Source organism: Plenodomus lingam (genome assembly GCF_022343315.1).
Source record: "Plenodomus lingam strain CAN1 chromosome Unknown contig_12, whole genome shotgun sequence".
Classification (NCBI taxonomy): domain Eukaryota; kingdom Fungi; phylum Ascomycota; class Dothideomycetes; order Pleosporales; family Leptosphaeriaceae; genus Plenodomus; species Plenodomus lingam.
The window spans coordinates 7,979-20,701 of NW_027093930.1; the positions used below are offsets into that span (position 1 = coordinate 7,979).

The following is a 12,723-nucleotide window of genomic DNA, read 5'->3' on the forward strand; positions in this document are numbered from 1 at the left end:
AACTTTATAAAAGGTGGCGTAAATATCTACTTTTATAAACTAATTTACGCTAGATAGTATATATAAAGTTTCCTTAATAAGTGGTAGTAGGTATTAGTCTAATATTATTATGCTATTAAGTATCTAGTAATCTATATAAAGGCGCTAACTGCCTAATAGCTTCTTTACTAGTAACACTAGAGCTCTAGCTATAGAAGAGCTTGCTTAGATCTAGCCCTTGTCTATTAATCTAGTAAGTTATATTCTTAGTTCTAGTAATTAATTATAAGATATAGGGTATAGGGGACCTTATAGGGGGTTAGGCTAGGTTCTATCTAGGAGAGTTATTAACTAAATATAGTAATCTATACTACCTTAATAGGGTAGTAAACCACTTGCTAACTCTTTGTTAAACAGGTCCTTAAACTCTTATAGTTCTAGTAGCAACTTTATCTTTCTAGTTTTATACTTAGGTTTATAGGGAACTATACTATTAGTAATATAGATAGTGTGTATATTAATAGGACTTCCTTTATTAATAATTCCTAGATATTTTATTAGGCGTAAGTTATATATTACCTATAAAATATCTAGTATATTTATTATAAAAATTTGTACCTATATATCTTCCTATTAGGGTCCTTAATTTAGTAACCCTGCTATAACTAAATCTAAGATAATAGAGATACAGGTAGGATATAGGCGTCTCCTGCTCTCTTATACTACTATATTTCCTGCCTTCCTAATTATTAATTTGCCTTATAGAATGTCTATAACAACGCCCTCTCTGCATAGCTATAGTCTACCTAGTATTAGTTAATAGGAGAGACTAGGTACTATATAGGCTAAAAGCTAAGACTACTAACTATCTAAATTATAGTCTAATACTACTAACTATAAAATTCTTATACTCTTAGTAATTCCCTAGGCATGTTATAAGAGTTGTGGGGGAATATCTATAAAGTTCCTACTAATCTATCTTACTAACTTTTCCTTAACTACACTAAAACACTAGCACCCTAAATTAACTATCGCTTGCATATTCTCTACTCTACCTAGAAGGAGGGGAATAAAGAAAGGAGGATTATTTAACCTAGCCTTAATATCTAGGGGATACTTAATAGCCTCTACTATTAATAATTCCTCTATTATAGTGTCCTCCTTATACCCCTAACTTAGCCTAAAGTTAGGGGCAGCTAGTTTCCTAAATTAGGGCCGCTTGCTAATACTACAACTATCTTAACACCTACTAGTTATAGTAATAGGTATTAGGGCATATACGCATAAAATAACTGCCCTATCTACACTAGGTATAGACCTTTACTAGTTTCTATATATTAAATAGGTCCTATAGGATCTAGTTAGGACGTAATGTTAGCAGTTTAGTAGGTATACTTAATAAGGCTGCTACTTCTACTATATTTGTGTCGCTGTCCTAATCTAAGTTAGACTTCTACTAGGGTTCCTTAGACTTACTAGCCTAAAGAAAGCCTAGTTCTAGAGAGGCTATTTTAATATCTACTATAATTATCTTATATTCCTCTATAGCTATGTTATAGTTTATCCTAGAGACTCCCCTATTAAGGGAAACTAAGCGTATATAACTATTAAGAGATTACTAAAGTTATAAAAGCTTCTATTTATTATCCTAGTATAAACCTCCTAACTATATAAGGAGCTATATAAAATTTACAAAGAACTCTATAAAAGGCTAATTTTAGCCCTAATATAAGTGTTCTAACACGACTTAGGCGCGCTCCTGCCTATAATAGTTGCTATAATAGAATACTAGGTAGTTAAGAAACCTACTTATATCCTAACGCTTACGTGTACTATCCTTAAAGTATAGTGCTATAGCGCGCTAGACTATAGGTAATAACTAGGACTAAATATATATAAACCTTACCTCCTTATCCCTAATAAAGACCTTATCTACACGTAGTTTAAACTCTATAGTTATTTGCTAGAAGGAGAAGTTTACCTTAGTACTATTATATAGCAAGCTAACTAGGAAGGGTTTATAATATAAGGTAGGGGAGGGTAGAGGTAGCATATTATTAAACCTAGCGGGCTTAGAGGAGGGTTAGGATAGAATCTAATTGCGTATTTCCTTATTCTATTAACTTAGTATAGCTATTATAGCAGAGTCTTAAGCCTATTATTCTATTAATCTATAGACCTATTATATTAGCCTTTCTACTATATTAGGTTGCACCTAGTTATTCTAAATATCTAGCGCGTCTATCTCTTATTACTATTATAGTATGTTTAGAAGAAGATACTAAAATATTATAGACTAGCCTTAAGGGAGAATATAATAAGCGTTAATAATAGTATTTAGTATCTTAAAGGAGAGGTAAGCCCTCTACGCCTTTTTATAGGTGTCTAGTGTGTTCGCTTAGTAGTGGTGTTAGACTTAGTCTGTCTTGTGTTAGACCTAGGCTTAGGTATAAGCCTAAGCCCTTTACATATATTTAGAAGAAGATACTAAAATATTATAGACTAGCCTTAAGGGAGAATGCAATAAGTGTTAATAATAGTATTTAGTATCTTAAAGGAGAGGTAAGCCCTCTACGCCTTTTTATAGGTGTCTAGTGTGTTCGCTTAGTAGTGGTGTTAGACTTGGTCTGTCTTGTGTTAGACCTAGGCTTAGGCATAAGCCTAAGTCCTTTACAGCCTCCTAGGTATAGGGGTAGATGTTATGGCCTAGATAATATTAAATGCAGAGGCAGTTAGGTCTAGAGAGGCCTTTCTAGATTAGCAGGCAATTATTATTAGGTAGAAGAGGCAGTATTATAAGGCAAAGAAGTAGTTTAAATAAGTAATAATAGCCTATATAACCCTAGTAGCGCACGTATTCTAGATAGATAATTTAGGTCCTAATCTAATAAACTTATAACTTATCTACTCTTAGTAGGAGGGATATAATATAGTAGATAAAATAGGGCTTACTATACTATAGTAGGAGACATTCTAGTACTATCTTATAGACGTATAAAAGAGTAGGATTAAGAGCTTTATAGAGGAGATGCAGTAAAGATAGAAGCTAGACATCCTCTATAAGGAATATCTTTCTCTTAAGAAGATAATTTGTAGTATAGCCTATAGTATAGGTATAAGGGGTATAGGATATAGATCTATAGTAAAGGACTACCTCTTTAAGGTTATATACGCGTCTAATAATAGTTATATACCTAATAAGAGAGATAACCTAGAACTATATAAGCTATTTAGGGGTTTACTAGATTAGGGTAAGAAGTAGAATACTATAAAGAAACACTTTAGTATAGTTAGGATTATTAGGCTTCTTCTAAAGAGTATTAGAGCAAATATCTAGTTTAAATAGGTAACCTAGATATAAGTTATATAGTAGTTAGAAATAGTAGTAGAGTATAATAAGGATATAATATCCCTAGTATAATATATTAAGCTACCTTTTATAGTATTTATTAAGGAGCGTCTACTACTATAAGAGTTTCTCTTCTTAGGGCAGGTTAATTAGTATCTAGGGGAGCAACTACTACTAATACTTAATAGGTATATATATATTAAGATAATTTACTCTAAAGCTAATAGTTATATAGTTACTAGGGCACCCCCCCTATAATAAGGAGAGTAGAGAAGGTGCAAGTTAACAAAGATAAGGCCCTTAAATTAACTATTAAGGGGGCGTTTAGGGCTAAGACTACCTTAGAGATAGGCACTATATATAGTAGCATTACTATCCTATAGTTAAGTATATAGATAGTAGTTATTATTAATATATATAATTAGTTATATAAGTGTAGGTATAGTAAGGTATAGAAGGGGGATATTTTAGTAAGGGTAATAGGGTGTATTTATAACGTAGCTACTAACCCTATTACCCTTAAGTAAACCCTCTATCTATAATAAGACCTCTATATTACTCTATTAGTAATAGAAATAATTTTAATAAATGCTGCACCCTTAAATAATAGTCTATGCAAGAAGAATTCTTTACTAAAGGTAGGACTTTTATAAGGAAATAGGTAGTAGAGGTTATAGGAAATAGGTTCTAGGTATAGGTTTATAGGAAACAGGTTTTAGGTCTAGGTTTGTAGGAAATAGGTTTTAGGTAGTAGGGGTTACAGGAAATAGGTTTTAGGTCTAGGTTTACAGGAAACAGGTTTTAGGTTTTAATTTTCCTCGCACAGTTATTTTCTGCAAGACGCTAGTAGCGCACAGTCCTATTTAGAGTTGTTTCCTAGTAGGAAACGACTTTCCTATAATATATAGAAAAGGATAAGATTCCTACACCTATAAGTCTTGTATAAAAGGATAAGAAGAATATACCTATCCTAATATAGGCGAGCTGCTCTCTATATACATTAGCAAGTTAGGCTGTTGTTAGGGCTAACTTGGTATAGAACAATAGGCGAACAATTCTGCACTATTGTTACATAAATCAGGCTCGAGATGGCATCATAGGGAAGCAAGCTGTGAAAGTGAATCAATAATACAAGTCAATGCAAATGGAGTAAATATTGCGCGGTGCATCGGACAATATTTTAACTTGATAATTAGCTCCTAAACAACATCAAGCCAGCCTCCTGAGCATCAAGATTATTATCCTCGTTCTCACTCTCGAGATCGTCGTGTTCACCCAACCCAAGTCTCTGTCCGAACAAGCTGCCAAAGAGATCATCTCTCTGCCTATCACCCCATTCACCCCTATCTTCGGGTGCAATGAAGTTCTGAATTTTCTCTTCCACTGTATAACGTAATCTCCTCCCTTTACTGGCCTTGGTGTCAACAATCTTTTTCGTCTTGGCGTCGCGCGCAACCTGCCATGGCGCTTGCACGACAAACTCGGCTGCGCCGTTTGCACTGAGATCTGCAGAACGCTGCTCTAGTAGCTCCTTGAGCATGAGACCGTAGAAGTCGGCGTCATCATAAATCTCGGGATCTGGAAGAGCGCCCTTGACGGAGGATTGGAGAGGGGCGCATGATCGTGGCTGTTGTGTTCGTGCTACCAAGTGTGAAGATGCAAGCTGTGAGTCAAGGATTTCAGTCAAAGTCTGCTGAGCGGAGGCATTCAGGCGAGCCTTGTTGTTCGTGGTTGTCGTGGCCTTTGTCTTGCTGGACCAGCGCTCCAACACGGCCTTTCGGTGGGAGTGTGTGGAAGAATCGATGGTGCGAATATGGGACCAGATCTCAGATGATGGCGTCGTGGAGTCAAAGGTCGAGTGCTTACGCTTATTTCCAGTGCGAGATTCATCCAAGGACAAGCGCAGATCGGTCAGGTTGTTAAGGAGGGTCAATGCCGCGGTCTCAGCAGCTTCCATTGGCGCATTTGGTACGGCGTCAGATTTGTGGGGCTCAGCTGTCATCGAATTGGTTGATATCAGAGCCTTCTGAAGACGAATGCGAGTGTTAAGAAGGGTGTCAAAGGTCTTGCGCTGCGTCTTGACGGCCTCTCCTTTGGCAATATCTGCCTGTGTGCTTGCCGCGATTGTCGAGGTGAAAGACTTGCTGTCCTTCATCAAATTCAGCACAGTTGATTTGCCAGCCGTGTCCTTTGCGGAATCGTTTTCGTCGTCATCGTCGTCGGAACCACTAACGTCGGAGTCGCTGTCGTGAGATGCGCCATCTGTCTCTTCGTCGTCATCGGTTGTACTCTCGACAGAGCCTTCCTCGTTAATACTATCATCGCCATTGATTTGAAGATCATCAGTCCCTTGTTCTTGATCATCCTCGTCGCTGCCTTCACTGTCAACCTCATCGAAGCCTCGGGCGAACGGATCATCGCTGTCGCTGTCTTCCAGCTCTCTCCTGCTGACCCCACGGCCAGTATACTCTGGGCCGAGAGAGACTTCGACGGGCTTCATTAATCTACTCTTGCCGACTGCAGCGTAGTGTTCTCGCCCAGCCTTGTCGTCCTCAACGTCTGAATGATCGCCATCAGAGCGGTCGTCGTCGTCACTAGAACTGGGAGCTGGGTCGAGGAGGGCCTCGGGGTCAAGGTCTATTGTTTGGGTAAGCACAATGTGGGGAGTTTTCAATGGCAGATGCGTACCTCTGAATTTTGACTTCTTCATTGTCCTTGCCAGTGTCGTGGTTATGCGGGTTGCGACGAGACAGCAAGTGCAAAGTTCATCTCGAGGGGCCCACAAAAAAGTCGAGCTGCATCGGCGGATTGACAAAGTTGATGCCGATGGTGCGTCACGCGTCCTCTCCGCGTCCAACTCCGCAACAGCAACACAGCCAGGAGGATATGATGAACCCACGACGACTATTTTCGACGTGGCGCTGTCTTCAGCATGAGAACCCTCTGGTAATATCAGATGATTGTTGCATCAGACCAATATCAAAGGCTGAACGCCATGCTTAGGGCCTCCCACGCTCTGGCGCCCCTCCACCGATGCCGCGCATGCAACGGGGGCTACCACAAAAGAGACGCATAAAAGACGTGAAGAAGGTGATTGCAGTCTCATCGGCAAAGGGAGGCGTTGGGAAGAGCACAATTGCAGGTACAAATCCTTCATCACTTGAGAGCGTCGCATGCACAAACCTGACCCACGGCCAGTCAACCTCGCCTTATCCTTCGCACGAAGAGGCTATAAAGCTGGCATTCTCGACGCGGACATATTTGGACCCTCGATTCCCACACTCCTCAATCTGTCTGGGGAACCACGCCTATCCGTCAGTCAGTTGGCAGATCCACAATGATGCCGATATCCACGCTCTGACGCTACGGCCTAGACAACCAACTCCTTCCACTATCAAACTATGGCCTAAAGTCCATGTCAATGGGCTATCTCATTCCCGAATCATCGCCTGTGGCATGGCGGGGCTTGATGGTCATGAAGGCGCTACAGCAATTGCTTCATGAAGTGGAGTGGGGTGGCCTCGATGTTCTCGTCCTCGATATGCCACCAGGCACCGGGGACGTGCAACTCACAATTACCCAACAATTAATGCTGGATGGCGTGATCGTTGTGTCCACACCACAAGACTTGTCGCTTAAGGACGCTGTTAAGGGCGTGGAGCTGTTTAAAAAAGTTGATGTGAATCTGCTCGGCCTAGTCTGCAATATGACAGGGTTCAAATGCCCCGGCTGCGGCACTGTCCATGAAATTTTTGGAAACATGAGCAAGATCCGCGCCATGTGCGACAAATACGACCTGAGAACGTTGGGCGAGATACCACTTCACCCGAGCATTAGCGATGATGCTGACAGTGGCAAACCAACGGTGGTGGCAGACCCCGATGGAGAACGGGCTGTGGCATTTGGGAAAATTGCGCAAGAGGCGGAACTTTCAATCGGGCTGAAGAAGTCGTGAATGCTTCTCGCCGTTTTTCAATAGTGGCAGCCTTTGACGCCCTTACTTTTGCGTTCGATTCCGTGCCACTTCTCTCACAATAGGCTAGCCTTTTAGTGAACTTGTGAATGGCTCCAACAAGGAGCCATCGTGATATTTGGAAGAATTTCGCAAACTCGTTTACCGTAGCGATTGGCCTCCTTGCCCGACCAAGTACACAGACTCCAATTTATCAGCGATGACGATACAGCGCCCTAAATTATTTTACCAACTTGACCAACCAGCTAGACAGCCTGGCACCCGCTTTGTGACGTGACATGTTTATCCCATATTGAGAATCTACCAACACCAATGTTATGGTCGATCGACTTGGGCCACTTCGAGATACGTACCTGTGGGGGAGAATACGTACCCCGGATCCCCCGGATCCGATGTCTTGCACACCCCCGCATCCGACAGTCTTTGTACCACACAACCACTCAGGGTACCACCCAAATGAATTGTAATCGATCCGCAGATGCCAGATGCGCGTCTTCTTCGGCCTCTAGTTGATTCTGGTGTGGAAAGATTGCCGTATCGGGTTGCTCATGTAGAGTGTATACACTTGCTGAAGGTGGGCCTTTTTTTGTGGGAATTACCTACACGCGTGCATCATGTTCGGGGAATGGTCGCCTGGTCTCTCAGAGACAGATATAGCAAAGATTCTTACTTGTTATTCTATTCCGTATTTTTCGTGGTGATCATTAGAGCATGTCGTGTTGTAGTCTTACCCTGATATCGCCCATAATGTTCGGACGTTGTTCAAATGCTTCAAAGTCACTTGGTTCCTCTTCCACCAGCAGCCCTGCGCCCGCCGTTTTCCACTCAAAAGGTTAACCCGACAAGACTCCACGCTCAAGACTCTGTAGCCCCTCTTCAGTATGCCGTAACTTCAGGGGTCTACCAGTCAAGCTCTCTGGCCACCTTCTCGTAGTACTCCCCGAGTTGCTCGGCTGTCCACTTATTCGTACACGCCGCAACCAGTCCCTCTTCCATCAGCTTGTTTTCAGGACTTGGCTGCAAAAGCATGTCCTGGAGTTTGGAGCTGTTGAGTTTGGTAAACATGTCGGCGGCCACGATCGCTGTTCGCTTGTTGCCGTCCTGGAAGGCGTGATTCTTTGCGATCGGCTTGCTGCCAATTGGAACAAGTTCTGTTGATTCGCATAGTACTTGATGTTTATGGGTGATTGCACCGCTGATTCCAGCATAGCCGGCTGAGTGGGTAGGGCATTTGCGATGAAGACTTTGTGAAGGCGAATGACTTGGGCGGCGGTCAGGAAGCCGAACTTGATGACGTTTGGTGTCATTTTGAGATGGCTAGTTAGGCTAAGTTAGGTACGAAGCATTTGGTGTGCAGTTTACACGCCTGTTGGAGTATTTGCATCAAGTTGGTTCTGGATTCGAGTACTAACTATCATGGTTTCGGGGCACGCACCGTGAAAGTGCTAAAGCCAGGACAAGTAGCTTTTTCCTTGATGGTGACATTACAACACATGGCACGTTGAAACCGGAATGAACGTCTAGTGCAGACCCCATAGTGTAGCGGTAGGCAAGAGCATAAGTTGTATAGCAAAGGTCAGGGCTAAATAATCGAGCAAGAGCCGCCGAAGTTGGCACATCAGGAAAGGGTTTAGAAAGGATGCGAATAAAGTATTGATTTTTGATTATTGAAGAGATTGAGGATGTACCCGAAAGTGGCCTTACCTGCCTGGTATCGCAGTCACCGCCATAGGGTAGATACAAGCAGGTGCAATGTAGGTGATGATGTAGAAAGAATAGCAAAGAGAGCCGCCAAAACGACAGAATGATTAATACGTCTTTCGTGGCATCGTGTTCTGTACTTGGGTACTGCCTCCAATGCCTCCACGTTCCAACAAATCTTTTACATAAGTACTCCGCTCGAGATCGTAGGTACCTATAAGGGGTTTCATCGCCCACCAGCAGCCATGCATCCGCTTCGCTCAAGGCGCTCCAACAACAACACCATTTGGCATCTGGAGCCCTACAGGCAGTCCACGGATCCACGGCTCCTTGAAAGTCCGACCACGTGCTTCTGCCAGGACTTGTTCAATGTCTTTGTACATGTCATAGCTGCCATTGTGTCAGTGCGTTCTACGCCCGCAAAACTTGATCATCATGTCACTCACGCATTCATCTCTTCAATCGTCAACGTCTCCTTCTCATTCTCTACCTGAAAGGTTTCGCAGTTGTCCTTATTTGCTGAAAATCCAATGCGTTCATTGATGTTGTAAGCGGCCTTTGCTGCAGCCGCTTGCACACGCGTCGCGCGCGGAAGCCGCACTTTTTCGTATGCCTGTAGTGATTCACGAATATCGCCTGTGAAAAACCGTCGGTTGAATATGGCCCCGAGAGCACCGGCATCTTCAATAGCCATACAAGCTCCCTGACTCTGATGTGGCATCATCTAGCATATCATGTCAGCAACTTCCGAGACCCAGCTGCTTATGTTTCGTAGAAGAGTAAATGACGTACTGGATGTCCAGCATCACCTAGCAAACAAACGTTTCCTTTTTGCAGATACGGATACGGCTGATGTACCCACAACCTCCACGGCTGAATCTCAATCCCAATTTCCAAATGCTTCTTGACTTGACTGTCCAACTCTGGAAAGGGCGCAAGCAACTCCTCCACCGGCCTTGCCTCTGCGCCCCACGCCTGGTTCGTATAGTCACCCTTGTCACGGGGGAAAAAGCAATAGTACGATAGCAGCTTACCACCATTACATGGGGAGAGAACAATCTTGTCCCATTTCCCTTCCTGACCGCCCCAGTATTCCAACGCGGCGTTTTTGGAGTAATCGACTAGCCCGAGTTTGGCAGCATCTTCAGTCATTACGTTGGCGTGAAGACATTGCTGATCCGCAGGGCGTTTTTCGGGATTTACACCTATGAGTTTGCGGACGACGGAACCGATGCCGTCAGCGCCTACAATGAGGTCATGCGTAGCTTTTGTGCCATTTTTAAAGGTGATTGTCGTGGTAGACAAATCAATATCTTGACACTGTGATCTGGTTAGTCGCCCATATATCTCACCTAAATTTTCTGAACACAAAGCGAAATCGCATGGAAGTGGTCACTCAAACCAAATTGTAAAACTGAGATTGTAAATGAGATAATACATACAGCATGATTCACCTTCAGCACGGCTGGCACGCCCTCACCCTCTTCCTGCAACGCACAATCTTTCAAAATGGCATGCATATACTGCCGATGAAACATGTAATACTCATAGCCCCACTTCTTCTTGTAGTCCGCTAAATCGTACACACTGACCGGTTCGCCAGTCTTCCAGTCTCTATTTATCAGTTTCGTAAGCGTTACAGGGTCGCCTTTTGGAATGTCTACTCCCCATTCCTCTAGCCACCGCGTCCCGTTTGCGGCACAGGATACTGAGGCACCAACTTCGCCGGCGAAATCATTCTTCTCGTAGATGATGACTGTGTGTCCGGAGCGGCGAAGAGCGATGGCTGCGGAGAGGCCGCCTATGCCGCCACCTATAACGGCGATAGAGAGTGGGCGGTAGCCGTGCGGCGAGTCCACTTGGGAGCCCATTATATACAAAGTTGCGGAGGAGTTAGCCAAAACTGCGTACGTAGATGCAGATGGAAGTGTATAAGGACTCGTGAAAGACAGAAGCAGAGGATATGAGGCTAGATATCAAGGATGAACGGATCAAGTATCTCAGACGGACGGGAGTTTATTGATTGAACGTGATTGTGAAGTCAGCCAACCAGGAAACATGTGGGAGAGGGAACTTTGAGTATCACATGCGGGTAGAAGTAGGCTTAAATAGATCCCTCTTGGCTCAACAAGGGATCTCGAGCGGCTAACCATTAAGAATCTATCTCGTATGAAGTTCGGAGCTTCGGATAGTTCCTTCTGCGATAGATATGTTACCAACAGATCGATACACATGCGCGTCTCAACCGAGTTAGTAATGCCAACCTTAGACAGATGGTAGGGGGTTGGGTCTCTAGCTAAGGCAGATCAACCTTGTGACATGACAAGGGACGTCGACAGCAACACCAGTATACCTGTGCTAGTATCCGATCCCCGCATTTTGGAGAGCAGCAATGAGCGAAACTTTAATGGTCATGTGCAGTTGTCGGATGTGTTGTATCGGAAGCATGGTGTCGTATCGGGTAGAGGCATGGAATGCCGTGATTGGCCTGGCTTCCGTCAAAGTCCGTTATCATCGGATTCATCCGCATCTAGGCACCGATAACCTGTCCACTTATTCCATCCTTCTTTGTAGAAGACAAGAGCTTCTAGGGCGAAATTCAGTCTTAGTCATGACGTACTCGCGATTGTTTTCGCTGTGCTCGAAGAAGCTACAAGCTATGGTATTCTTTGCTCTATACCGAGGCTGCGCGCGTGATGCACGTGTTCGCGTAGCGCACGCCCCAAACACCATAACACCATAATCGCGATATCTTCCACACCTAACAGCTCACCTAATATAGATCTAATTAATATAGTAATTAGATAGATAGAATTATAGCTATTAGGAGAAAAACTTTTATATATAGAAGTCGCGAAAAAGTTTAATATTTACTAGACAAGCTTAAGCTAAAGGTTATAGTATAAATATAGTAATAAAGCTACTAAAAACTCTAATTAATAATTACTTACTCTACTATAGGAGGCAGTCCTTATAGGGTATATTAGGCAGCTTACTAAGGATAGCTTACTACCTATAAGGCTTATGCGGCTTAATTTCTGCTTGTTAATCACTACGGTAAAAAATTGTTTACTATAGAATGGTACGCTAGGGGTTTACTATATAGGTGTAAACTAACCTCGTGTATACCTGTAAATAGGTTTAAAGTAGTAGTTTACTTTTTTATAGTATTAACATAGTATAGTTTACTATAGACCTATTAGTAGAGTAAATAAAGTAGTTTATAATAGACCTATTAGTAGAGTATATAAAGTGGTTTATAAAAGATAAAATATAAGTATTAGGTATAGTAATAATAGTATTAGATTTTTTTTAGTATCCTTATATAAACTACTAGTACGTTGTTGCCTATCCTATCCCTAGGCCTAACCCGCCTAATTAATAGCCTATACCTGCCTAATTAACAGGCCTAAAACCGCCTAATTATTAGCCTATACCTACGTAATAATTAGCCTATACCTACGTAATTGTAAGGCTGTCCACTGCGTACCTTATTTATTTTTAGAAAACTACAGTATAATATAAATTAAATAGGTATACAAGTAGTATAACTACGTGGTAATTAGTGTAAGTTAGTACGTCTAATAATAGTCTAGCGTAATATATAGATAATATACTTACCTAATAAATGCTAGTATATTATATAGTAATAGTATTAGTATAAAGAGCCTAGTACTATAAAGCTAGATATAGACCTATTATCTTACTTAACTATAGGTAG

At 42.3% G+C, this 12,723-nt stretch overlaps 4 protein-coding genes across 4 annotated transcripts; 1 reads left to right on the top strand and 3 right to left on the bottom strand.

Annotated features, from left to right (window-relative positions):
• Positions 1–4,362: 4,362 nt before the first annotated feature.
• On the bottom strand, positions 4,363–6,095 carry IAQ61_001255 (uncharacterized protein). Its single transcript, XM_003842407.2, has 2 exons — positions 6,017–6,095; positions 4,363–5,965 (listed from the first exon to the last, which is right to left on the bottom strand). The coding sequence occupies exons 1-2, from the start codon at positions 6,036–6,038 to the stop codon at positions 4,521–4,523; spliced, it is 1,467 nt and encodes a 488-aa protein (XP_003842455.1). The 5' UTR covers positions 6,039–6,095; the 3' UTR covers positions 4,363–4,520.
• Positions 6,096–6,188: 93 nt separating this feature from the next.
• On the top strand, positions 6,189–7,554 carry IAQ61_001256 (uncharacterized protein). The gene is made up of 4 exons (XM_003842408.2): positions 6,189–6,274; positions 6,332–6,470; positions 6,527–6,646; positions 6,703–7,554. Exons 1-4 carry the CDS (start codon positions 6,215–6,217, stop codon positions 7,281–7,283), a joined length of 900 nt encoding a protein of 299 aa, XP_003842456.2. The 5' UTR covers positions 6,189–6,214; the 3' UTR covers positions 7,284–7,554.
• A 647-nt stretch (positions 7,555–8,201) lies between these two features.
• Positions 8,202–8,608, bottom strand: IAQ61_001257 (uncharacterized protein; the record flags this gene model as incomplete). The annotated part of the gene is made up of 2 exons (XM_066095034.1): positions 8,202–8,433; positions 8,472–8,608. 2 exons carry the CDS (start codon positions 8,606–8,608, stop codon positions 8,202–8,204), a joined length of 369 nt encoding a protein of 122 aa, XP_065954882.1.
• A 654-nt stretch (positions 8,609–9,262) lies between these two features.
• Positions 9,263–10,873, bottom strand: IAQ61_001258 (uncharacterized protein; the record flags this gene model as incomplete). The annotated part of the gene is made up of 4 exons (XM_003842410.2): positions 9,263–9,392; positions 9,449–9,726; positions 9,795–10,322; positions 10,445–10,873. The coding sequence occupies 4 exons, from the start codon at positions 10,871–10,873 to the stop codon at positions 9,263–9,265; spliced, it is 1,365 nt and encodes a 454-aa protein (XP_003842458.2).
• Positions 10,874–12,723: the final 1,850 nt, after the last annotated feature.